The sequence below is a fragment of the Aspergillus karnatakaensis genome, assembly GCF_047715665.1.
Source record: "Aspergillus karnatakaensis strain CBS 102800 unplaced genomic scaffold BJY04scaffold_31, whole genome shotgun sequence".
Classification (NCBI taxonomy): domain Eukaryota; kingdom Fungi; phylum Ascomycota; class Eurotiomycetes; order Eurotiales; family Aspergillaceae; genus Aspergillus; species Aspergillus karnatakaensis.
Window position 1 is genome coordinate 57939 of NW_027395743.1, and position 22721 is coordinate 80659.

At 50.6% G+C, this 22721-nt stretch overlaps 9 protein-coding genes across 9 annotated transcripts; 4 read left to right on the forward strand and 5 right to left on the reverse strand.

The window, feature by feature from the left end:
- Positions 1-1611: 1611 nt before the first annotated feature.
- Positions 1612-2409, forward strand: BJY04DRAFT_219278 (uncharacterized protein; the record flags this gene model as incomplete). The annotated part of the gene is made up of 3 exons (XM_073716534.1): positions 1612-1871; positions 1933-2030; positions 2087-2409. 3 exons carry the CDS (start codon positions 1612-1614, stop codon positions 2407-2409), a joined length of 681 nt encoding a protein of 226 aa, XP_073570096.1.
- A 1159-nt stretch (positions 2410-3568) lies between these two features.
- On the reverse strand, positions 3569-4185 carry BJY04DRAFT_219279 (uncharacterized protein; the record flags this gene model as incomplete). Its single annotated transcript, XM_073716535.1, has 2 exons — positions 3569-3673; positions 3760-4185. The coding sequence occupies 2 exons, from the start codon at positions 4183-4185 to the stop codon at positions 3569-3571; spliced, it is 531 nt and encodes a 176-aa protein (XP_073570097.1).
- Positions 4186-9518: 5333 nt separating this feature from the next.
- On the forward strand, positions 9519-10932 carry BJY04DRAFT_219280 (uncharacterized protein; the record flags this gene model as incomplete). Its single annotated transcript, XM_073716536.1, has 2 exons — positions 9519-9638; positions 9706-10932. The coding sequence occupies 2 exons, from the start codon at positions 9519-9521 to the stop codon at positions 10930-10932; spliced, it is 1347 nt and encodes a 448-aa protein (XP_073570098.1).
- Positions 10933-12994: 2062 nt separating this feature from the next.
- On the reverse strand, positions 12995-15272 carry BJY04DRAFT_219282 (uncharacterized protein; the record flags this gene model as incomplete). Its single annotated transcript, XM_073716537.1, has 4 exons — positions 12995-13493; positions 13550-14018; positions 14069-14135; positions 14196-15272. The coding sequence occupies 4 exons, from the start codon at positions 15270-15272 to the stop codon at positions 12995-12997; spliced, it is 2112 nt and encodes a 703-aa protein (XP_073570099.1).
- A 1189-nt stretch (positions 15273-16461) lies between these two features.
- BJY04DRAFT_191555 (GNAT family N-acetyltransferase) lies at positions 16462-17402 on the forward strand. Its single transcript, XM_073711658.1, has one exon. It carries the CDS (start codon positions 16614-16616, stop codon positions 17082-17084), a length of 471 nt encoding a protein of 156 aa, XP_073570100.1. The 5' UTR covers positions 16462-16613; the 3' UTR covers positions 17085-17402.
- Positions 17289-18386, reverse strand: BJY04DRAFT_219284 (zinc-dependent alcohol dehydrogenase family protein; the record flags this gene model as incomplete). Its single annotated transcript, XM_073716538.1, has 2 exons — positions 17289-17818; positions 17876-18386. 2 exons carry the CDS (start codon positions 18384-18386, stop codon positions 17289-17291), a joined length of 1041 nt encoding a protein of 346 aa, XP_073570101.1.
- A 355-nt stretch (positions 18387-18741) lies between these two features.
- BJY04DRAFT_191557 (uncharacterized protein) lies at positions 18742-19151 on the forward strand. The gene has a single exon (XM_073711659.1). It carries the CDS (start codon positions 18804-18806, stop codon positions 19080-19082), a length of 279 nt encoding a protein of 92 aa, XP_073570102.1. The 5' UTR covers positions 18742-18803; the 3' UTR covers positions 19083-19151.
- Positions 19152-19226: 75 nt separating this feature from the next.
- BJY04DRAFT_228589 (cytochrome P450) lies at positions 19227-20974 on the reverse strand (the record flags this gene model as incomplete). The annotated part of the gene is made up of 3 exons (XM_073718876.1): positions 19227-20194; positions 20269-20799; positions 20921-20974. 3 exons carry the CDS (start codon positions 20972-20974, stop codon positions 19316-19318), a joined length of 1464 nt encoding a protein of 487 aa, XP_073570103.1. The 3' UTR covers positions 19227-19315.
- Positions 20975-21668: 694 nt separating this feature from the next.
- BJY04DRAFT_219286 (kinase-like domain-containing protein) lies at positions 21669-22171 on the reverse strand (the record flags this gene model as incomplete). The annotated part of the gene is made up of 2 exons (XM_073716539.1): positions 21669-21716; positions 21782-22171. 2 exons carry the CDS (start codon positions 22169-22171, stop codon positions 21669-21671), a joined length of 438 nt encoding a protein of 145 aa, XP_073570104.1.
- Positions 22172-22721: the final 550 nt, after the last annotated feature.

The window sequence follows — 22721 nt, forward strand, 5'->3', positions numbered from 1 at the left end:
GCAGCTGTCGGTCACACGGGTTTGTGCTGACATACCATCCCGCGAAGTTCGCCGAGCCGCGCAAGAGGTAGGTTCTGGTCAGTGGGACAGTCCTATTTGGGTGCATGGGTTTAAGTTCCTCTTCCTGGTAGGACATCGCGGTGGTATATCCTTGTTTTATAGACATTGCGCTCAGTCAGTGTACTACGTTATAACTGGATGAACCGTACATGGATAGTTCTATTTTCCAAGAACCGTACAAAGTACACATGATGATGTCGAGCATCCCGGAACAAGGTTTCATACCTAGCAAGAACTTTGTTGTGGTTGGAAAGCCCATGTCACCCAGTTTGTCAAACGTTAGGTATAGCGTCACAAGCCTGCTGCTATCTATACCCTGTCCTCCCCGGTGTACTCGTCCTCTACCGATGATTGCCTGGAATTATCGTGACGGAAATCGTCGTTGGCGGGCCTAAATGCCAAATCGAGCTCCTTCACTAGCCTGCAAGTTAGTGCTATTCACCACTGCCACAGGAGATCATGCATGCTTACTGCGCTCCAAGCGATCGTTTAGTGTCGCGAGGATTGCGTCCGGATGTCCGGTGATTCTGTGTTTACCCAATACGATCGTCATCCGCAAGTGTCTCCTATTAGGTAGAGCAAGGGGATCAGCGCCGCCCACGAAGATCGTATAGATGACTAGGTATGTGAAACGTTGACGTACCTAGGCTTGTATCGCTTGTGATACCAACAAAACAATAAGATCGCGAGAAGGATGATAACCACAGCGACGATCCAGACAATAATACTGGCGATAATGGTGGTTGTGAGGTCCATCTCGCCGGCACCCGGAGTCGACCAACACCTGCAGACAGCGATCGAAGCCAAGAAGAGGAATCCTGAGCGATATCCACGGGTCCGTGGGATCGGTTCTCGAGATAATAGAGGTGTTTGATGCGGGACCAGGAGTTTTGTGGTTGAAAGGCCCACGTCACTCAGTTCGTCAAACGTTATGAATATATATGTTGTAGTTGGCAGGAACGCGGCAACATAGCGCCTACGGATTGAACCCTGTCTCACTTTCCCCTTTCATATATTATCAATCCCCACTCGGAGACAGGAGTACCCAATAGGCCTTGGGTATTTGAGCTTCGCCTAAAGCTTATGCTATCAAAACCTTGTGGTGGTTCTATACGAGAGAGGTCTGATCTATGACGGCCCTAATTCGGCCAACGGGCCACGGTTTGGCCAGACAATTAAGAGTCCGAATAAATTGCAATAGAACGAGTGCATCTAGTTCAAATCACTACAGGTTTAATTAACCCAGGTGGCCCACTACTGTATTACATAGACATCTGGTCGTACCTATACAATGGACAACCCTTCGGTTAGGTTAGACCTATTTGTTCTTGCGCCTTCTCTCGCAGTCGAATTAACAGCACCGTGTTCAGTGAGGAAGGTGCGCGCTCAACGACATTTATCGATCTTGCAACGTGTAGACCTTTAGTATTTTACAAAAATCTGCAATACCAGCCTAATAAGCGCCAGAAACCGATTCTGATAGCTTTCGAAAGCCTCGCACCATCTTCTTTTTGCCATTAAATTCTCTACATTGCCAACCCGAACCCTACAATGGCACCACTTCCTTACCTTACTCTCCCTCCCATTCCTCCCATCCCGGCGCCAACCCTCAACCCGATCCTCACCCCCAACACCACCAACGCCCCCGCCACCGTCACCCAGACCACCATCGTGGCCGCGACCGCGACACCCCCGATCAACAAGAACCAGCTTATTTTGGCTGGGATCGGCGCCGCTGCCATCCTCGTCACTGGGAGTGTTCTCTTCCTCCTCTGGGTTTTCAGCCGGTGGGTTTCGGCCAAGTTGAATGAGTAGGTTAAATAATGTCAAATATGCTGTTGCTGTGGGACTAATAAGCGGGATGGCAACTAGTGGCAACATGAAGATAAGGGCTACTCAGTCCGAGTATGAATTGGATGCCGATCCCCGCGCCCTAGACGAGTGGATGGCGACAGGAGCCCACTTGAGAGGTATGAGCATACTATCATTCTGCCTGTAGGAACCAGATTAAACTGACAGGTGCTAGTATTTCTAGTGGCAAGAGGCCTGGATGCCATGAACCGAGCGCGTCCCGCTGGTGCTGAGAACAGCACCAATTCTCCCTCTACAACAACCACCACCACCACAGTCACCTCCACCGATCCCACCACCAACACCACTACTACTACCTCCACCACCACTACAACAACCACCCCCGCCGCAGCCGCCAACCCCGCCGCCGCTGCCAGCGGCAGTAGTGATGATAGGCCCCCGCTGCCAAAGGCTAAGCCGTGCAGGGACACCTTGATGAAAAGGATCCAGATTATTATGAGAATGGGGAGGGTGTTGAGCGGGTGGTCTGGGGCCTAAAGAGCTATACATATTCTGTATAAATTATTTTATATATTTTTATACCTCATGAAAGAAGTCCCGGCGCCCAGGGATAAAGGGCTGATTGAACAAAGCAAGATCCAAACCGTATCTGTAGCTCGTAGGCCGATGCAAAGTGAGAAGTGGTAGACGTGGGTATGGCCCGTTTCGTCTGGTGTAGATATTTCCTACTATAAAGAAAGCCAAACTATGTTTCGACGAGCCGGGCGTCCTTTCACCCACACGCCGGTATGGCAGTACTGTCTGATATTTATGTTACGCAGGACCTCGCTGTGCTCAGATTAACGATAAGAAGAAAAAGGTCAATAGCGATTAACTCTGATCGCAGGCTCGACGTTCGGCGATGCGGTGGGGAGTCATGAAGGAGATATAGGGGACAGGATCCAACCTGAGAGCCCACGCTCTTGCCTTTAGGCTAGCTGTAACTAATCGTACTGTCAACCCTTCAGAATTACAACCGGACGGACAAAGTACGGCGGAATACTACTCGGGTATCAGTCATAACCAAGTCATGATAGGTATCGTCGGAATCTTTTTCATTGCATATGCATAAGGCGATATGCAGCCAACCAGCAGCGCCAAAGAACCCCGGGATCTCTACTGGAGAAAGGCTTGAAAGGCTATAAGGTGCCAGGAGACGTGTTGATCTCCGATGCGGTTCCATAGTTGACTCCTAGTCCTAGGCCTGCCTAATAATACAGTGCGCTGTGGGTAATAAATACATGTCTGTCATGCCGTGCCAACATCCTGATATCCTCACCCGGCTTGAGCGCATCCCATAACGACGCCGCGTCTATAAAAAAAAACATATAACTAACTGTTCACCACGTAGCTAGCTAGGGGCATGTCTCCGGAAGGAACGTAATGAAGCTGATGAAGAGTCATATTGGGATAGGACAATGAACTGAGCTACGTACGTACGGGGAGCTACGGGCAACTGACTCCCCAGTCCGATTCAGGTTGCCAGACAAGACCCTCCATCATCTCGAAGCCCAATGTATCACCATCATCCTCCGGAAAAAGACTAAACCCCAGCTCAATAGGGTCGTTCAGGTTCTCAATGGGCTTTTCAACACCATAATACTTCATACAACAAACACAGGCAGGGGTACAGTGCCCTACCCATTCATGCCACCCGTCAGCCGAACGCTTGGTACAGCACCCGCACGACCGACCACAGCATCCACCCGCCGCCCAGCACCGCTGTTGCAACCTGTAATGCATATGCCAGCCAGGCTGTGACCTGCAATGGATCAGGGCCCGAGCAATGGCAGTGGAATGAAGCCCATCCTGAGCGAGTTGGAGGGAGCGATCCCTCTCCAGCCAAACCATCCTGTTCTTGCGGACCTCATTCCAGATCTCGCGGAACTCAACGGTAAGTCGGGTGGTGTCTGCGGAGTCTTCGCCACCGGTCTTCTTGTCAAGACGTCCCTTGATGCGGTCGCACTCTGCTGATAGCCATTCGCCGCGTTGTATTGCGAGGCCGAGGGCCTCGTAGCTGGTGAAATAGTCTCGAAGGGCCTTGGCTTGATCGTCGGTGAGACCACACTTTGTGTGCAGAATATAGCGAGCCATCTGCGCCCCGTCGGGATGGGACTTGCAGATACGGTTCTCAAAGAATGGCAGGAGCCATTTTCTCGTGATTCGCTTCCTCAGAGATTCTTTAGAATCTTGGTTCTTTGCCTTGTCGGACTTTCTCTGGTCTTTCTGGCGGTCCGGGCTTGTAGCTTCCAGGGCAGCTTGCTGAGACTTCATTTCTGATAGTTGTTAAGGGTTTGTTCGGTTGATATCGTAATATCAGTACGGCGACTGGAAGCGGCTGTTTTCTTCTCTTTTGCTAACGGATTTGTAGGGTAGTTTGCGTAGAGAGCAAGATTACGATCCTTCAGGTTGGATCTTTTTATCCCAAGGCTCCAGTCTGTATGACGCACTGCATGACGCACTTCGTAAATTTACGTTCATGCCGAAGGCATGGAGGAATTTTCTGGGGCCCTGCGGCTTCGAACTTTACAGTGACATGGATGACGTCCACTATGGACACAACCGGTACTACTAGCATAGGGTCGCGGTATCCCTCTCAGTCTCCATACTGTCACCCTTCTGGCCTTGGTCTGTATCATCCTTCATCTATCCTCCCTCGCTCAATTGACGTTCAATATTGACGTTGTAGGTTGGGCGGGTGTCGTTTCTGACATACGAAGCGGCCGGGCCGGGGATGGTCCATGGAGACCCTGAATATCAATACAACAGTAATTAAGATTAATGAAATTTCGTATCTCAAAGGAAGTTGCCCTCTATGTCGCTATTCTGACGCCTAGATTATGAGTCACGTCCTGAACTCAAGTCGTTCCCCGGAGAACGCAACAGGTATTCCGATCCAACAACGAAGTCGCAGTCTGGCTACCGAGGTTATTGACAAAACCCTATCAACCGATAGTTTGTAGGGCACGGAACTCGGCATCTCCTCCACCGTCGAATCCGATCCACCAGTTTGTCACGCCTTCTCCAGATTCGCTTTGCATGGACCCGACTGGAGACCCTTGGTGTGATTGAACAGTGCGATCGAGATGGTCATTGCCGCGCTTGTGGCCGCAGATTCGGCGATGGAGTATGCTCCGTAATGGCCGTGTCGATCCCAGATCTGAACTTCCTCGCGTGGACTCCCTCTCGTCGCCACGATTTTGCGGAGACTGGGTGTGAATAGTTCGCTGAATCCCCGGCCGTTCAGTTGTGTCCGTCGTTCGAGACTATGCGTGCGTTAATTAGTCTCCATTTACCCGGGGTGACCACGTACCGTGATTATCCAACCAGGATTCAAAAACAACACCGAGTTGAGAGAGCGTGGCTAGTTGGAGTCTCACTCCGTCGAGGATACCGCTGTTATGAAGCCTCCTCTGAAGTGGGAACGAGGGACGGTGGGCGGGGTGTTGATGAGTTTTTGGGAAGCGCTTGATAAGTAGATATTAAGACAGCATAATGTAGTCATCCAGGTGTATGTGAATTCTGGCACCGTCGAGAATGTGTGATGCGGTTGTTAAGGCAGTCTGGGCAGATATCATACGTCACCTAGGTGTATCGGAGCAGGTACCTAGGCACAACCGCATCCCGAGGCGTCCACGACCTTTGGACTTACAACTCATCAACCATCGCCTGTTTCATCTCCGATCGATTTCCTTTCTGATTACTCGGCGCCGAAATGTCGTTCGCGGGAACACAACGCCAAGCCAAATGTCAACCCCCCGGACCTCTCTCGCCAGGATTGGCTTACCCCGGTGTGGGCACTCATCCTTTCTTTCGGGCCATATGGCGCTGAGATCGTTCTCTTCATGCTTGCGATTATGCGCTAGTGGCATGGCCGTTGAGCCGTTTTATAAGTTCCGCGCGGACCCGCGAATGACCGTCAACTTGATGGCGATTGGGGATAACGTAAAATGTATGGGTGTCTTTGCGACCGGGCCACTGGAGTTGCAGCTTGCTGATAGGTGCTGGTGTCCTTTAGTTGCCAGAGAAATAGGGGAGATGCGTCGTGAATTCAAAGGTGCCCTTGCTGGGACGACCACCACCTCTCCCTCCTCCAGCCCTACTGCCACCACCGATGCCACGACCACCACGAACAGCTGCAGAAACAGAAGGCGCAACATTGGCGGGACCATGGCGCGGGTCTCTCAACCATCCCCAAGGCTTCGGCTGCAATTGTCGTTCCCCGCTAGGCGAGGGATGCCTATCGTCCCCGTCTGTCTATCCACTGCCATACCGCTCCCTCTACTACCGACTCCTATTTCACCGAATTGCCGCTGAGGACCTACCTGACGAGATGGCGCCAGCTACCACCACCATCCTCACCATTGTTCTCTGGATCCTCGCTGCGCTTATTCTCGTCCTCGCAATCCTGACTGGTCGGAGTCCTACGAGCCGTCCAAGCCCAAGTCCGTGGAACATATACAGTTAGGAGAATCCTTGTGTGAGATGCAAATCACCCCTTGCATGCTAGACCGGGAGCTTGCGTGAGCCTTTCAGCATGTCCGTCGAGATGTAGTCAACTTAGCTCTGCACAATCTTCCAAGAAAGATAGTGGTACATTTAGCATAGATAGATGGATGGTCACGTTTGCTGAATTCATCATCGTTGTTGTTATGTCGCAGGCTTACCCCCGCTTTTTGTCTCTACGCGCCGACCAGGTCAAGGTCTAGGTCCTGCAGGTACCTATTCAGTTCTCAGCTCTTGTTTGAGTGCCTAATACGAACGGTGATAAACCACCACAATCATCTCATTGTCGTATCATGGAATGCTCTTCATTGCTTACCAACTGTCCGTTTGGAATATTGTATATCTTGCATTCGTTTTATGTCAATATCCATCCAACCAGCGACAAAACTAATAATATAGTGGTTCCATAATAATATATACATTACTTCGTGTGGCTCGTTCCATGCCATCTGCCCCCGCCCTCCCAAAACAAGCGAAACCGCCCTACTGGGATTTTGTTTTCCCAAAGTTCTTAAAAGGCCCATCAAGCTGCTCCTAGCAGCGTTCTGCCCTTCTGAACGCCCTCGATGGCCGATTAAATGGTCTCATTGGCATCCTTGCTGGCAGTGTTACCAGCGCCAGCGCTCACTGTAGTGATTACCTATATAAAGTAGATTCTGCCTTCTACGTCACAGGTCGCTTCGCAACCAGATGCGCTCACTGCCCACGTAGGGGGGTTTTACCAAAAGGGGCGCAGCCCCCATGGTAATGTAACCTGATGTCGGCGCCTACGCGGGACGAGAGTGGAAAAAACCAAGAATGAATGAATACATTGGAGTTAAAGCTATCTAGAGCTATACATAAGGAACAAGAGGTGCGGGGCTTAGTACTGTCAGGGCACACCGCCGCCAACACCTCTGAGGCCCAGATGAAGCACCCCACAAAGAAGCATGCAAAAATAAGCACTATGGGCTCAAAAATCAGGTTGGGTCGTCACCCGTGAACCATCCAACTGAGAATATTGTGAAAGTCAGCAAAAGAGGCATGACAGGGCGGGTCATCACGCTTGACCCTGCCATTCTTCGTCTTTTGTATCCGCATCGCAAACAAAGACGTGGTTCCCGCCGGACGTCCAGCACCAATTGCCGCTTCGATTCCTTCGTGGTCTGGTGAAGTGACGATGTATCCTTTGGCAAGGTGGTGCTGGAAAAGGAGCATCTCCTCTTCGCCACAGGGAGCCGCTAGTTGCAATTCCATTGGTTAGCCTTGTATCAAGGGTATGTTTGATATCAGGGTACCGCTTGACTTACTTAGGCTTCTTTATTTTTTTACCCCTGTGGCCCAGGGCATGGGGCCCGGGGCGGAGGCTGTATTGGTAGTGATGCCAGATAGTGGCATTGGCGGTGCAGATCGAGGAGGAAGTGAAGGTTAAGTGTAAGGAGGTATGGGTGAAATAGAAATGGAGGGAGGCAGAACGCGTCAGTTTGAGGATCTGGGATGCGGACAGCGAGCGGGATTGGGAAAGCCATGGACAACCACGTCAATGCCCAGATGGACCATCCAATAGAAAATATGGTGAAAGTAAATAAAGCGGCATAAAAGGTGAGTCGTGATGCATGCCTGGGCTACTCGTTTGCAGTAACAAGGCAATGAGATGAGGGGAACTATCTTGTTTCTTAGCGTTACGCCCAAGGATGAACTTGAAAGGAAATATTTGACATTGGGACGTTGGTTAACCTACCCGGGCTTCTTTGTTTATTTTTGCCCCTAGGGCATGGGGCATGGGGTGGGAGTCGTGTTGAGCGTGACGGTGGCTTCGCGGTGGGGATTAAGGTGGCATCGAAGGGCAAGGATAAGGAAGCATGGTTTGAATGGAAGATGAGCCTAGAGGTTTGGATGGAGATGAAGAGGATTGATGCAGAACAGGTCATCGGTTGAGGATGGAAACGGTTGTTGAGGTCCTGAACTTGGGGTAGATGGAGAAGGCCCGGGCGCCCATCGCAAACGAAAGAGAGAGAGATTCGGGTTTAGTCGGACAGATGCTGCACCAGGAATACTTGATAGTCAGGTGCCACTCGGTGGCTTGATATCAGCATGAACGCACACGCGTAGTGATATGCGCGGTCTAGCCAAAGCCAACACATGTCGGCAGTCCGGAATCCTCAGAATCTCATGGTTTCGGAGGGTGTCGGGGGCCTAAGGCCCTGGTCTCACATACATTTGCGGAGGAACCCGCTGTCATTCTGAAAATGAGGAGAAGTGAGCTGAACGGACATCAGATAAGCAGAATCCTTCAGGATTTTCCAGTCTTTCTTCCGTGTCTTTTCTCTTGTTATTCAGGGATACGGGCGCCAGAGGACAAGGTGTTGCATACTTTGGGTCTTATGCAGTTTCTGTTCAGTGTCTTCAAGCGCGGGACTCAAGGGTAATATTGGTTTAACAAAAGCATCACAATAGGAACATTAAATCAGTTTGCCTTCTTGTGTTTTTCCTCTACTTGCGTTTTGATGGTACCATCCAGGCCTTCCGGCCTAGAGTCCGCAGGTTCGTACAAACGAACAGCATGAGCACATAATTCATGTCTGACCATTGAAAAACCCTATATGGTATAAGGCTAGCCGGCCCAAACCTCACCAGCTATGTCGTTTGGAGGAAGCCATACGATAGTCGACTGCGGATGGTACTGCTTCAGCAAGAGCAATAGTTTGCCTATTAGGCCTTCCTAGCTGATCGACCGTCCTCAGCCACGAATCCATTGACAGGGATGTAGAGCCCAGTACCAGTACGGTTCTATGAATTTTGTATGAATAGCATTCCTGTTGGAGTACGACTTCTTGCTCGTGTCTGAATCAGGATACGCCTCCGTTAGGCCTACTGCATCATTGGTGTCTGATAGGTCAAGCACTCTTGCTCACTAGCCACGAGAGTGCGAAGATGTGCAGGAGGTTTGATGTATACGGATTATCAAGCACAACCATCAGATCACCAAGCGTGCCACGGCCAAGTCTGGCGATGAGTGTAGTATAAGTTGTCTTCCAATCCAGTCCACCGGTGTAGTCAAACAGCATACCATTTGCGTCTTATTCCTGATCTTTGGCAAACTTCAAATACCGAATACTACCATGCCAGCCTCCATTAGCAAAGACAAGGGCACAGTTGCTATTGTCGGAAGTGGCCCAGCAGGCCTGTTTGCTGCCTGGGCCTTGCTAGAGTCTGGGTACGAGGTGACGGTCTTCGAGAAAGTACTACTCTCTCCCTTCTTCTGTCCATGCTAGGCAACCAAACTGACTTGGACTTGCCGTATTATAGCATGACCACCTTACCCTTGCCCGCCATGCCACCGGACAACCCAACGACAAACCCTCCGTCGACATACCGATGCGAACCTTCTCTGGAGGATACTACGCAAACCTGTTCCAAGTCCTCAACTACCTCAATATACAAACAACAATCCACCGCTTCCACTATACTTTCAGTAACGGCCCCGACCGATACTTCCAATTCTTCTCGAATTTCCATCGTGTCATCCCTTGTCTCCAGAACGATCTGCTGATGAATATCTATGTCTTCTTATGTTATATCTGGTACACCATCGCCGTGTTTCTGTTTCCTCCGCATGCAAAAGGTCTCAGCTCAGATGTCCATACCACCGAGTCCCTAGACCAGTACGCTCAACGGATCCATCTACCAGATATTTTCCTGGACTGGTATCTTCTCCCTCTTTTCGCTAGTGTCTCAACATGCAGCCATGCCGACCTTCGCGAATGCCCAGCAGCCTATATCGCCGATTACAGAAAGCGTACATTCGGTGCTCATCATCGCACGGTGACAGACATGCAAGGGCTTCAAGATCGTCTTACTGCGGGAATTCACGAGATGCTCCAAACCGAGGTCCACTCCGTCACCCCTCATAAAGGCAAGGTTATTGTGACCTACAGTGAGCTTGGGAACACGAACATAAACATGCAAGCACAGACCTTAACATTCGACCACATTATCCTAGCCACAAGTGCAAAGCAAACAGGAAAGCTACATCCAGCTATAGGTGAAATTGCGTCTAGTCTCAACGAAGGCCGCGTTCGGATCACTGTCTCCAAGTCAGACAGCTCCACCAAATCCAAACAGGAGGCCTTTGTTCAGGGTTCAAGCGAGCCTCTTGTCCTCACCACTCGTAAAGATCCCACTCTGGGCCACGTCACGCACTCCATGCACCACCACCCCGCAGGGCTGGATGTAACCGTCTCCCCGTGTCTACCAGATGAATTCGATACAGAAGAAACCCACGACGAAGTCCTCTACCTAACTCGTCCTCTCCCGACTCCAAGATCTCATGATCTGCTACTTGATGTATTCAGCAAGGTGACCTCGAATAGTACGAGGGCCTGGAAGAACGGAACAGACGGCATATACCTTGCAGGAGGGTATGCCTCTGCGGGGCTTCCTCTACTTGAAGCATGCGTTCGGAGTGGGTTGGAGGCTGCTGTTGCTATTGGTGCTGAACTTCCGTTTGAGATTGTAATGCGTACGCCGTTTTGATGTGCAGCCAGCTAGTTTGGGGTTCGGAAAGGCAGACCTTGAGGCGCTGCTTGAGGTGTATGCACGGATTGGAGGCTTCAGGGGTGAAGAATGGGATGGCTCGGTCGAGGAATATGAGAAGGTTGAAAGATCTTTCACTTGAGATTTGGCTTTTACGGACTTGATTTCAGATTAGAAGATTGCGAGGAGTACGCCTCACAACGGAGACTCCATTGGTTGGGCTCCTGTCTTCAAGCGATTTCAATCAACAACATCTGCATCATAAGGGCATTTCATAACTGAGGCGACCGTGTAGTACATGAGTACAAGAGCAGTATACAAAGTTTACACATCGAGAAATTGTACATATGTTGGCAAAGAGAGCAAAGGCCAGTCAAGAGCGTGATAATGCAGCCTGCAACGCCTACTGCCAGGCACAAGCCCTCAACAGCCTCCTCGCATCCCGACTCCGCCGTACAGCAGGGTCACTAAACCTCAGCTGATCAAACCTATCCAGACAAGACACTAACTCCTCCTCTGACTTCTTATACTACCTCTGACAACACCAACAAGCACCCGTACAATGCCCCTCCCGCTGAATCTCCCCCTGATCCCTCCTCCAAACCCTCTCACAACACCCACACTTCCTTCCACAGCACCCGCCAGCCTTCCTACACAGTTTGCGCATCTCCGGCGTAAGCCACTCAAATCTCTCCTCCGTCGAAACCACCCCCCGCCAAACAGCCGTCTCACCAAGAACCTCCTCCGCCTTCTTTCCTGCCTCTTCCAGCTTCTCAAACTCGCGCACACGCGGGTGTGCATCTTGCCACGCGCGCCTCTTAGCCCGCAGAGTCTTCCGCTCCGCGGCGAGGCATTTGTGCCGTGGCCCAATAGCAAATGTCATCTCGTCGGAGAGTTGCTAGCTCTTGCGTTTTAGCCAGTCGTCGGTTTGTTGGTTTCTGATGTGGGTTTCGCGGGTGAGGAGGTAGGATTCTAGAGCAAGCCATTCGGGTTCTGTGAGGCCGAAAGTACGGTGTTGCAGGCGTCGGAATTGTTGTGCTAGGGATCGTGGGAGGTGGGATTCGAGCTTTTCGAGGTGGCGGGTTGCGTTGTTGCGGAGGGCGATGCGGCGGGTCATTCTTGTTAGGTTGGTGTGGTTCTTGGTGTGTTTTGGTGGTTTGGTTCGGATAGGAGGTAGATGAGGATATGTAGTGAGTAGATTAAGATATGCAGTGAGTAGATGAGAGTCAGATAGTGACTCGAGAGTTGGTAGATGAGCTGCGTAGATGGCACTGAGCGCTAGCTGAGAGTAGGTAGATGACAGTAAGGAAGAAATACGGGAACATCTTGCTCGTCATCAGCAAATTTTGATATTCGGTGACGGCATTTCATACTTTTTCTCTGCGTCGGGAGTTGATTCCGGTCTGTAGGTAGAGTTGTAGCTCTCCCCGTGCATTCCGAGCGTGTCAGTCGCCCGCGTCACTATGTCATCGTTCTGAAAGATGCCGAAGTCCGCGCTCTACGTAAGACCTGAGGAAGCTTCATGTTGCCGATAACCTTAACAGGAAGGCTGAAACATTCCACGGTGCTCCTCAACGAGGGCTGGAGAGGTCGTACGTCATCTATATCGAAACTCGTTCAGAGTCTACGACAGCGGCAAGGTATTATTGGTCTATGTTCATCGCTATGCATGATGAACGCTGGCTTCTGTAATTACGTCGGAGATTATAGGGCCGCAGCATCGCTTTCTGCTCAACTCGGCGAGACAGTCTTAGCCCTAATAGGGATGCTTTCAACCCTGTTATGTGTAGCTGGTCTTATTTTATATGAGTAACTGATGTGCTTATGGAGGGAGCTCGAAGGGAATATCAACCCGTGGTAGTTGTGGCTTCAAAAGATCCAAGTAATTCAAAATCAAACATGAAACATGAAACGTCTAGAGTACGCAGTTAGCTGATTGAAGGTGCTGTGTCCGTTTTGATGAGCAATGACGCAAACACGTAGGCGCACGATCATAATAGAAATATCGCAGTCTATATGAAGCAGTAACCAGGCATATATGAGAAATAGAAATTGCGCCAAATCAAACAGTTGAAGCAGCTGCAGCGTCAAACACATTCGCTGTCTCTTTTCTATCCTTGGATAACCCCGAGATAGCTGCAGAAGGAGGCAAACTTGAATCGGTGTGACAGAAACTGAATTTGCTTTTCCGGTCGCTCTGTCTTGGGGACCATATAACGATTAAAGGACCTCCATCTTCCTGATCGCCCTTGCCCACCTTCGGCGCAGGCTCGTACAAGGCTGAAATCACCACATTAGTGGGCGATTTGGGTGCCTCAATCCATAGTAAGGTTGTGGCCAAGACAATCAGCATCCCAGCTACAATGTTAATGGCACCAAGCTTCTTCAGGGCCGAGCCGTCGAAACCGTATTTCCAGAGTTGAATCGATGCCCATGACTCTAGGGTACCCGCGGTGTATGGATTCTCACGTTCACGCTGGCGCTCGATCCGACGATCAGACCCTGTGAGCAGGGTCTTGTTTGTGTATGGAATCAGGAATGCCGCTTGCATCGCGACGTATCTGTGTATAAAGCCAGTAGAACAGTTAGAAGACAGGGCGGATGAGTCTTTCGTCACACACGCTTGGTAGCTTGCGATAAAGTCGAGACTGGATCTGCGCGTGCTGGGCACTGTGGCCGGGGAACTCGTGGCATTGATCGACCAGGAGCCAAGGTCCAGTCAGCATGTATGGGGATTGCTGCATCACGGTTGCGATAGGCATTATCCGTGCGTGGCCAGGACCGGTGCAACCTCAGATGGACGTTACTGCGCGACAAGGCGAAGTTAAAAGGGTCCATTTCGTAAGTTGCGAAGTTGAGGAAAGCTGCGCTGTCGCACCAAAGACCCCATCCAGGAGAGTACCCGGGGCTTGAGTATTCAAATGTCTGCTGGCTCCCATTGAAGCCAAGGAAGTAGGGGTCTCCAGGATCGGCGAAGATTTGATCCCAGTTGCATGTTTCATCATCAAAGCAGGTGGTGTTGTATATGTATCGAGCTGAAGAGGTGGTGTATACGCTAACCACAACGTCGTGGTAATCATGACCGCCTCCAAGGATTGTAAAAGATGCAGAGGAGGCGGAGTTGTCGCCCACTCACTGCCCCAGCGAATACACTTGGTAACGCGCTCTTCTCCGGCCGCTGGCATCCCTTCATAGCAGCGAATCTGCCGGTTAGTCGAGATGTCGAATATTCTTGGTCCCTCATACCCTATGCATTCTCCTACCTGGCCAATCACTGGACCCGTGAGCTTCAGTTGAACCTGGAGTGATTTGCAAAAGTGAGATGAATCCGGTTTTTCAGATGAATTCCCGTGTTCGAAATCGTCTGTGGCTTCGAAGAAACCTTGCACCATAGACGACAAATGAGGTGAAACATGTCGAATGGGAGACCAGTGTATAGATTGTGAGTCAAGGTAAAATTCTTTCGGAGTACTGTAAAGCTCGTTGGTGGCCTCGCCTTGTAGTAGGATGTCATTTTCCCGAAATCCTGGAATCAACCCGAGTCGTTCAGCCAAGAGCCGTGAAGCAGACTCAATTAGCTGGATGAAGTCGGCTTTATAAAAGCTCGCAGCGCACTGATATGCCCTACTCGCCAAGTCACTCTCAGAACAGCCCATAATCAGATTCGCTGCTCTAGGTGGCTCAGAGGAGAGCATTTTACCAAACGCAACCGGTCCTTGCTGATTGATATCCACCCACTGCAGACTCGGGCTAAGCAATATAGTAGTTGCGACTCCCATGAAGTTGCAGAGTAGGCACATGAAGATAGCAGCGAAAATCAAAGAGCATATAAGCAAACGGTCACTCAGTTTGCTAGGGTGTTGCAGCAGCACTCTTGGGTCTTGCCGCTTCTGCCGCCCATTCCGCATTCTAAAAGGCAGTGCTAGGCTATATAGAGCGTCGGTAAACTGCGTATAGACTAGAAGCAGCTGAACTGAGACCTTGTTGTCCTTTGTGTAAAGGTGCGCTGTAAGATTGTACATGAAGCTTATAGCCACGTACACGAACCAGACTTCGATGACCTTGGCAACGAACTGGAGGGCCCCAAGAGCGTCGCAATTTTTTGCTTCATTATCACTCTCCAGTCCTGCGCCCTCGAAGCCGTATGGATTGATGGTGCACCGGTTGGAAACATTCAGGCCGGGGCCGATGATATGGCCGTTGAAGTTCAGGATAAGAATTGTGAGCGCGGGTCCGAGCCAGAGGAACCCCAGGATGTTTCGAGGGTCTAGCAGGGTCTTCATCCTTCGTTTGGGGTGAGCCGAAGTTAGGGTGTGTAGGTTATTCTGTGCTGCTGTCATGATGAAACTCGCATCTCATGCGACGGAAGGTAGTTGATCGTGGATTTTAGATGACAATCATAAGGGACGGGCAGCCAAGGGGGTTGAGTAACCACCGGTACTGGCGATGACGGCGCTTGATGAACATGCAAGAACTCTGGGAATTTCGTGTCTAAAAGAACTACATTGAGCCTATAAATAGGCCGAACAGCCAGCCTTGTGGCAAGATCCGTTCAATGCAGATGCATGAACCATGCATTCGGGGCTGTGCGCTGCAGGTTAAGAGAAGCTAGATAAGAGAGACTTCTGTCATTTCTGGCCTGTCGATCTGCTGTCCGACTCTTATTGTTCCTCGCGCACTATTTGAAGTCTAGAGTTTTTCTTTGCTCGAAGTCGTATAACCATTGAATGGACATCTTAGCTATTTACTTACTACAATTGTCACTGAGCAATCTTGAACAAGGCTGGTGATTCATTATCACTATATCGCGAAGTAGCGCAGTCTCTCTTATATGTACAATACAGCCTGTCTTACTTATATCATAAAGTCATGCCGAGGCATTCATCATCCATTAGCATCAACTAGCAGACAGCAGATTACTGCCACGCTGTAATCCGTTCAGCCTCGCGAAGGGAGAACAGAACGGCAAGGCACATTAACCATTGAATCACCATGGTGCCCGCCTCGTGGAACAAGTAATGTGCCATGCCGGTATTTGTTCCAGAGGTTGCACAACATCAATTCTCCGGCAGTTCCTACTGGTCAAGGCACAATGCGAAGCATCGATTGGAGCCGGGAGAAGGATCTTCCCGGTAATACTGGACCAAGTTGGTGAGGTTGCATTAAGGATATCACACCAATTTGGAGTTTGCATTGAAAGGCAGCCTTGAACAGTCAGTCAGTCAGCAGTCAGCATCATTTTAAGAGCCCTAGGCTAGAGTTCGGAATTGAAGTCTGCTCCGAACTTGATATATATCCCTTCACATTCCCAAATCGCTCCTGTAGTCACCATATTGAACATCTGTCTAACCACTAGCTATGCGGAGTTCAGTCGGAGTAGATCTCTTCTCGGAGTGGGGGCGCTGCTCGGAGTGCCATTTATCGGGGTACGTTGTTCAGCTTATGGCTCTCAATTGACGGTGCAAGAAGATTGTCTCGGTAGAATTAAAAGCTAGGCTCCAGTCTAGCTACACAAGTAGGCACCAGGCCCCCAGCGCCTTCCAGGAACAGCCAGCTCCTGTCACGATGACTAAGTCTACTCCAACTCCGCGATATATTGCCCGTGCGATTCCCATTTTCTAAGTTATACCTTAACTCCAAATTGAAACTGTATATTCCGAATATATCAAAAAGGCTCCACCATGGCAGACTCAACCCAGCGCCCCCTCCCGCCAAACTACACCCTCGAAACCGGCTACCCCCCACTGAATGACTACCTCCACCTCCGCGCCGCCACGGGCCTCTCCCCCAAAACCCCCGCACAAGGCGCCGCAGTCCCATCGGGAAGTTGGTACGGTCTTTTTATTTCCTACACCGACCCAGAAACAAATACTTCAACACCCGTCGCAATGGGCCGGATAATCGGCGACGGCGGCTGGTACTTCCATATCGCCGACATGGCGGTTTTACCGGATCATCAGCGGAAGGGACTAGGAGACATCGTGCTGAAGAGGCTTCTGGAGGTTATTTATGAGCGGGCGCCAGAGGGGAGACCCTATATCACGCTTTTGGCGGATGCGCCGGGGGTGAAGTTGTATCGGAAGAATGGGTTTGTGGATACAGCGCCGGGAAGCGTGGGGATGATGTATTTGCCAAAGAAGGAGGGGGAGTGAGAAGGTTAGACTGGCTGAATTGTGTTTCACGGAGAGACGGAGTTTTACAGCTGATGAGGTTTCGTTTGCTACGTACGATCCGAGATGCTCCACATCACGCTCAATCAGACCTTATACATGGCCGATTCGGAGTCAGAGAAGCAGAGACAGTCTATTTCCATGATAGAGTTGATTTTTGTATATGCGTGATACACCATTGATCATTTATTCCAAAGAGATACAGATTTTCCCGACATGCTTGCCTCCCTGGATCGCCTTATAAGCCTCAACAACGCCCTCCCTCGTAAATGGATACTCCTTCTCAATCAAAAACCTCAATTCCTTCCCTGTTACAAACGTCACAAGGTCTTCGAGCATGCAACGGGGCCCAATCAACACACCCCTCACCACGCAATTCTTCAACAGTGACAGCAAGGGCACGTCGGGTCTACTTGCCGGCTCGCAGGTAGCAAGATAGCCAACCACACTAATCACACCCCCCGGCGCAATCGCATTGATACTCTGCTCGATTGTGCCAATGCCTCCAATCTCGATAATATGATCGACGCCCTTCCCGTTAGTGAGTTCGAGTGCCTTGGCCGCCCAATCCGGAGTCGTGCGATAGTTGATACAGTAATCAGGCTGCAGTTTCGACTTCACAAAGTCAAGCTTCTCCTCGCTCGACGAAGTCACAATAGTCTTTGCGCCGGCCGCTTTAGCCAGCACCAGGGCCGTCATCGACACACCTCCAGTACCTAACACGAAAACCATCAGCCACCCAACCAAGCAAGATATCTACAAGAAGGACAAACCTTGAACAAGCACCGTCTGCCCGGGCTTCAACGCCACATTCCCATAAAGCGCATTCCACGACGTTGTTCCTGTACACACCAACGCCGCCAACTCCGCATAGCTCTGCACCGCAGTCTTCGGAACCTTCACGACCGCGCTCGCCGGCCGCGCAATATACTCCGCCAACACACCATCAACACCACCGCCTTGACAGGTAAGGAAGTCCTTTTGCGGACCATACTGGTGCGCAATATCGAAGGAGACGACGACGCGGTCTCCGATTTCGAACCCGCGCACGCCGTCACCGATGCCGACGATGTCGCCTGCGGCGTCGGAGCAGGGGATCGGGTTTTCTTTCACGTAGGCGGGGTACGCGGAGGTGGCGATTTGGATGTCGCGGGAGTTGAGGGAGACGGAGCGGACTTGTATGAGGACTTCGTGTTTGCTTGGGGTGGGGATTTCTTCGTTCAGAGAGACGATGTCCTCGATGGTGTTGCGGGTGGGGAGGCGAAAGACGGTGTGGGTGGGCATGATTGCTATGGTAGGAAACCTGGAGTTCTTTCTTTAGATTTCTTGCTTCAGCAGCTATACTTGTGTTGCGCAGCCTTTATATACCTCAAGACGGAGCCATTGCGCGATGATATCTGCCGATATACTCGAGCACTTCGCTCCAGGTGCTCCGATTGGTCAATCTGCTCCACCCAATGGCACATCAGGATTCGGCACCCCTCCAACCTTCAGCACTTCTATTCCTGAGTCATGAGAATCTGGAACGTCTCTATCGCTTTGGCAGTGACTTTGAGCGTCTCAAGCCGCAATTCCCTCATTCCTCAGTAGAATGCTGATGCAAATCGCCCAGTGATCAGCTGCCTCTGCTCCAGGAAGCGCTTGTTATCCGTCGCCTACAGAAAATGCACAGATCACATCCGAACCATCATAGCAGGATGAATGCATCAGAGGCTACCTGCAATGGATTCCCCTCGACCTTACCTTTGGCTAGAAAAGTGCAACGGCGTCACCAATGGGGATTTGTGGAAGCATCGTCCTATTCGTCTTATAAGTGATCCTATTGGTGGACAGACGAAGTTTACCCAGCTCCTCTCGCTCCGATTGGCCAGCTTGGGCATCGGCTCCATTATCACCCTACATCTAATAATCTACTGTGGGCTGTCTCGAGTCTACCTAGTTCTGGGGGGCTGTGTAATGATCATGAAAGTTAGTCGTTAACATGTATGGAGAAGCAAAGGCTCCGAGAATGATCTACAAGCTTCTTTCTGCTCCATTTTACTACCGCATATATGATGGCCATCATGCCTTCTGATAACAAATATATAGTTCTGCCCGTTACCAGAAGATATACAATGACGAGGCAACGATATGACATGCCCGGTGTGTCTCCCAATTTTGCTGAAATATCATAGATCCAACCATGAAAGACCGCTCAGCCACTCTGTATGCTCTCACACCCTACCCTTGACAACTTCACACTTATGTCCCCTAGGGGCAATCAGAAAGTAATTCTCAAACGCCATGCTCTCTTTAGTGACACTCGGCGCCAGTTTAACACCGCGACACTCTCTAAAGAACTCCGCAGCCGCAAGTCTCAGCTCCATATACGCTAAGTGAATCCCAAGACAGATCCTTGAGCCAGCCCCGAAAGGCGAGTAGGCCAGCTGTCCGGCCTTAGCACTCTTTTCACTCTCACCAAGCCATCTGGATGCATCGAAAACCTCAGAATCAGGATAAATTTCCGGGTCCCGATGAATCGTGTAGCTCTGGGTACTCACGGTGACCCCCTCGGGGACATAGTAGCCAGCCAACGTCGCGCCTCCTTCGGGGATATCCCGCGGTAGAGAGCCAGGCGCAGCGCCGTATAGTCTCAGCGTCTCTTTAATCACCGCGTTAAGAAGTGGCAATGTCTCCAAGGTAGCATCATCATACCCCTCCTCCAGACCCCGAAGCTCGTCTTCAAGCTCCCTTTGCAGCCGAGGCTGGCTTAAAACAGCATAGACAAGATACGTCAACGTCACGGCCGTCGTATCCGAGCCTGCAACAATCAAATTCCCGGCTTCGGTTACAATATCGATCTCGCTGAGTCCGGTGTCGGACTTCTCAGACGCATAGATCATTCCCGAGAAGATATTCCGGCTCGACTCGCTGGTCGTCCGGGCGTTTGTGACTGCGCGCCGGCCGTACGATGCTAGGTAGTCACTCGCCCGAAACATGGCTCTCACCGAAGCAATAGGGATATGGCGACCTAGGAACCCAATAAGCGGGAGTTCGGCGTTGATTCCGGAGCCTTTCATCGTCGATTCAAGGACGTGGATGTATTCGTTTTTCTACACCTGTCAGTTCACCCTTCACATTTCCTGTATTTGATAAGGGGAAAGGAAAAGAAAGAAAGAGAACATACCACCCCCAACTCCACCATGCCGAAATCCTCCCCAAACATCAAATGCCCTGCGACATCGGTCGCCAGGAATGTCCACCACTTCAACACATCACACCTCCCTTCTCTTCTATCCATCTCCCCCTTCATCTTCTGCACCGCAACCCTTACCTTCACCCTAACAACCCCCTCCCACACCTCCCTTAATTCACTCTTTGAAAACGCCCGTGCTAATAACCTCCGTCTCGCCGCATGGTCTCTCACATCCCTCATGGCGAAAACTCCCGGAACAGCGCCCATAACCAGCGCCTGGTACCACTTTGTCTTGAGATACCCGGATCCGGACCGGTGGATTTCTTTGAACTCTGGAAGGCTAGAAATAGAGATTTCGGAAGGGCTGATGCGGACGATTCGACCATGTTGCTTGTGCAGGGCGTGGATGAAATGGACTCGTTGGCCGGTTATGATGGAGAGTTTGAGCGGGAGGCGCGTGAGGAGGGTGTAGAATGGCCCTGGGAGGTAGCGCAGGGGGGAGGTTAGAGTTTTGTAGAGGAGCTGGTGGTATATTAACTCAGTTGGTACTTAGAGTCTTTGGGTTGCTCTTTGGCTGGGGAAATGGGGTAGGCTTTTGATTTCGATTTCGATTTCGATTTCGTGTTCTCGGGTGGATGCTCACCTGTGCGAACCAGAGGGCTACCGCGATGGCGGCGTATAGCCCGAGTTTGTCCATGATTGAGGTTATAGTTCGTTTCGCGGAGTAGACAGATCAAGTTCAGCCCCCTTGTCGGTATTTCATGCTTATATACGACACAGTGAATCTCCCCGCTTAACTTCGTTGAAGATAAGACTCCACCTGCAGGGAGGCAGCCGAACCGAACCGGAGATCGACCCGAGATGTCCACATTCCCGCGCCACGAAATACCCCCTGTTCCCCGCAATTCGATCTGATTTTCTCCGCAGTCTGCAGTAGCTACTGGGATTGCGGGGGATAGTAATCTACGGTGCTTTTAGGTGTTGGCATTGTGCGTCGGATGGTTGCTAAGACCTATTCTGGAACCAAGGGATAGCCGTTCGCCGTTCACAGATCTAACAATCTCGGAAGAAATATTATGATAGTGCTCGTCTAACCAATGTCTTATTTTTTGGGCTCTACAGTGGGGTCGTGTACAAAGACCACCGCATAAACGTCCGGCTACAAATAATGCTTCCAGGCCAAAGAGGCATTGGGACAAGAACCGAACTAAAGCCAAAGGATTCCAATAGTACTCTTTGCGAAGTATGAAGGTTTACCTATGGACGAGTAAACACAAACTACAACAGAACATATTGCGAAATTCCTAGCCGTATTTGGGCAAGCATACACTGGGTAGTTCAGCGAAGCAGACGACCATACTCCCGCCCCTGTTTCCCGGCCAGACCGATGATCATGCAGCAGTCTCAATATCTAGAAGGATCTCATGGGCGGCAATATACTGAGACGTCCAGCATTTATAAATAACACTTCCATACTTGAGGGCCTCGGTATGAGGGAAAATACCACGTTCGTAGTCCCCTCCACCACCTCCCAGTCCTCATCACCAATTTCCTCATACGGTCGTTCCCCAACCACAATCTCAAAGATGAGGCAACCAAGAGCAAACAAGTCCGTCTGGACCGAGCGAGGCTCATCCAGCGCCTTTCGATACCGATCCCCTTCCGAAATAAATGCAGGCGCATCCCCAATCCCAGAGCCCGCAAAGTCGCAAAGCTTAATCGAGAGATCGTCCGCGACGAGAAAGTTCCGCGCACTGATATCGCCATACACAACAGAAAAACGATGTATAAAGTCAACCGCGCGAATAGCGCTCTGCACCCATGTCTCCTTGATTTGGTCATCTAGTTGAGCGTGGTTTATTCTGATATAATCTCGCAGGTTTCCGTTTCGCATATATGGGAGGTGAATCCCGGTGTCTGATATTCCGAGGCATTCAACGATATCGGTGTGTTTTGGGAGAGTTTTGTAAATTTGTTTTTCCCGTTCGATGCACGCTGATCAGAAGGCCTCTTCTTCACGCATGGACTTGATGGTGTTTTCGCTGCATTTGCTCAAGTCATGCCGAAAGGGGGTTTTCGAAACGGTGGTGTCGTTGCCAGAGTCGCGACAGATGAGTCCGGAAGAACCGAAGGCGATCATGGATCGCTGAACACCATCAGGATATAGGATGATAGGATAGTTCATGGTACTATGTATATACGTTTTGAGTAACCACAATCCTTAATCAAAAGAATGCGGGGATATTGCATCCCGAGGGCAACGCCGCGCTTTGTACGCCCCTTGGGAGATATTATGTAAGACTGCATATCTAGAAAGCGTGTAATCAGCTAATAAGTTCAGGCATTGAAGCTTGCTGGTATACCTAAGTCCTGACTAAATAGTAGTATGAAAGGTATTTAAGATGTGAATCATAGCGAGAAGCACACAAGGAGATAAAAACAAA

Coding starts and splice junctions, on each gene's coding strand:
- BJY04DRAFT_191555 (XM_073711658.1), top strand. CDS start 16,614: ATGGCAGACTCAACCCAGCGCCCCCTCCCGCCAAACTACACCCTCGAA.
- BJY04DRAFT_191557 (XM_073711659.1), top strand. CDS start 18,804: ATGCATCAGAGGCTACCTGCAATGGATTCCCCTCGACCTTACCTTTGG.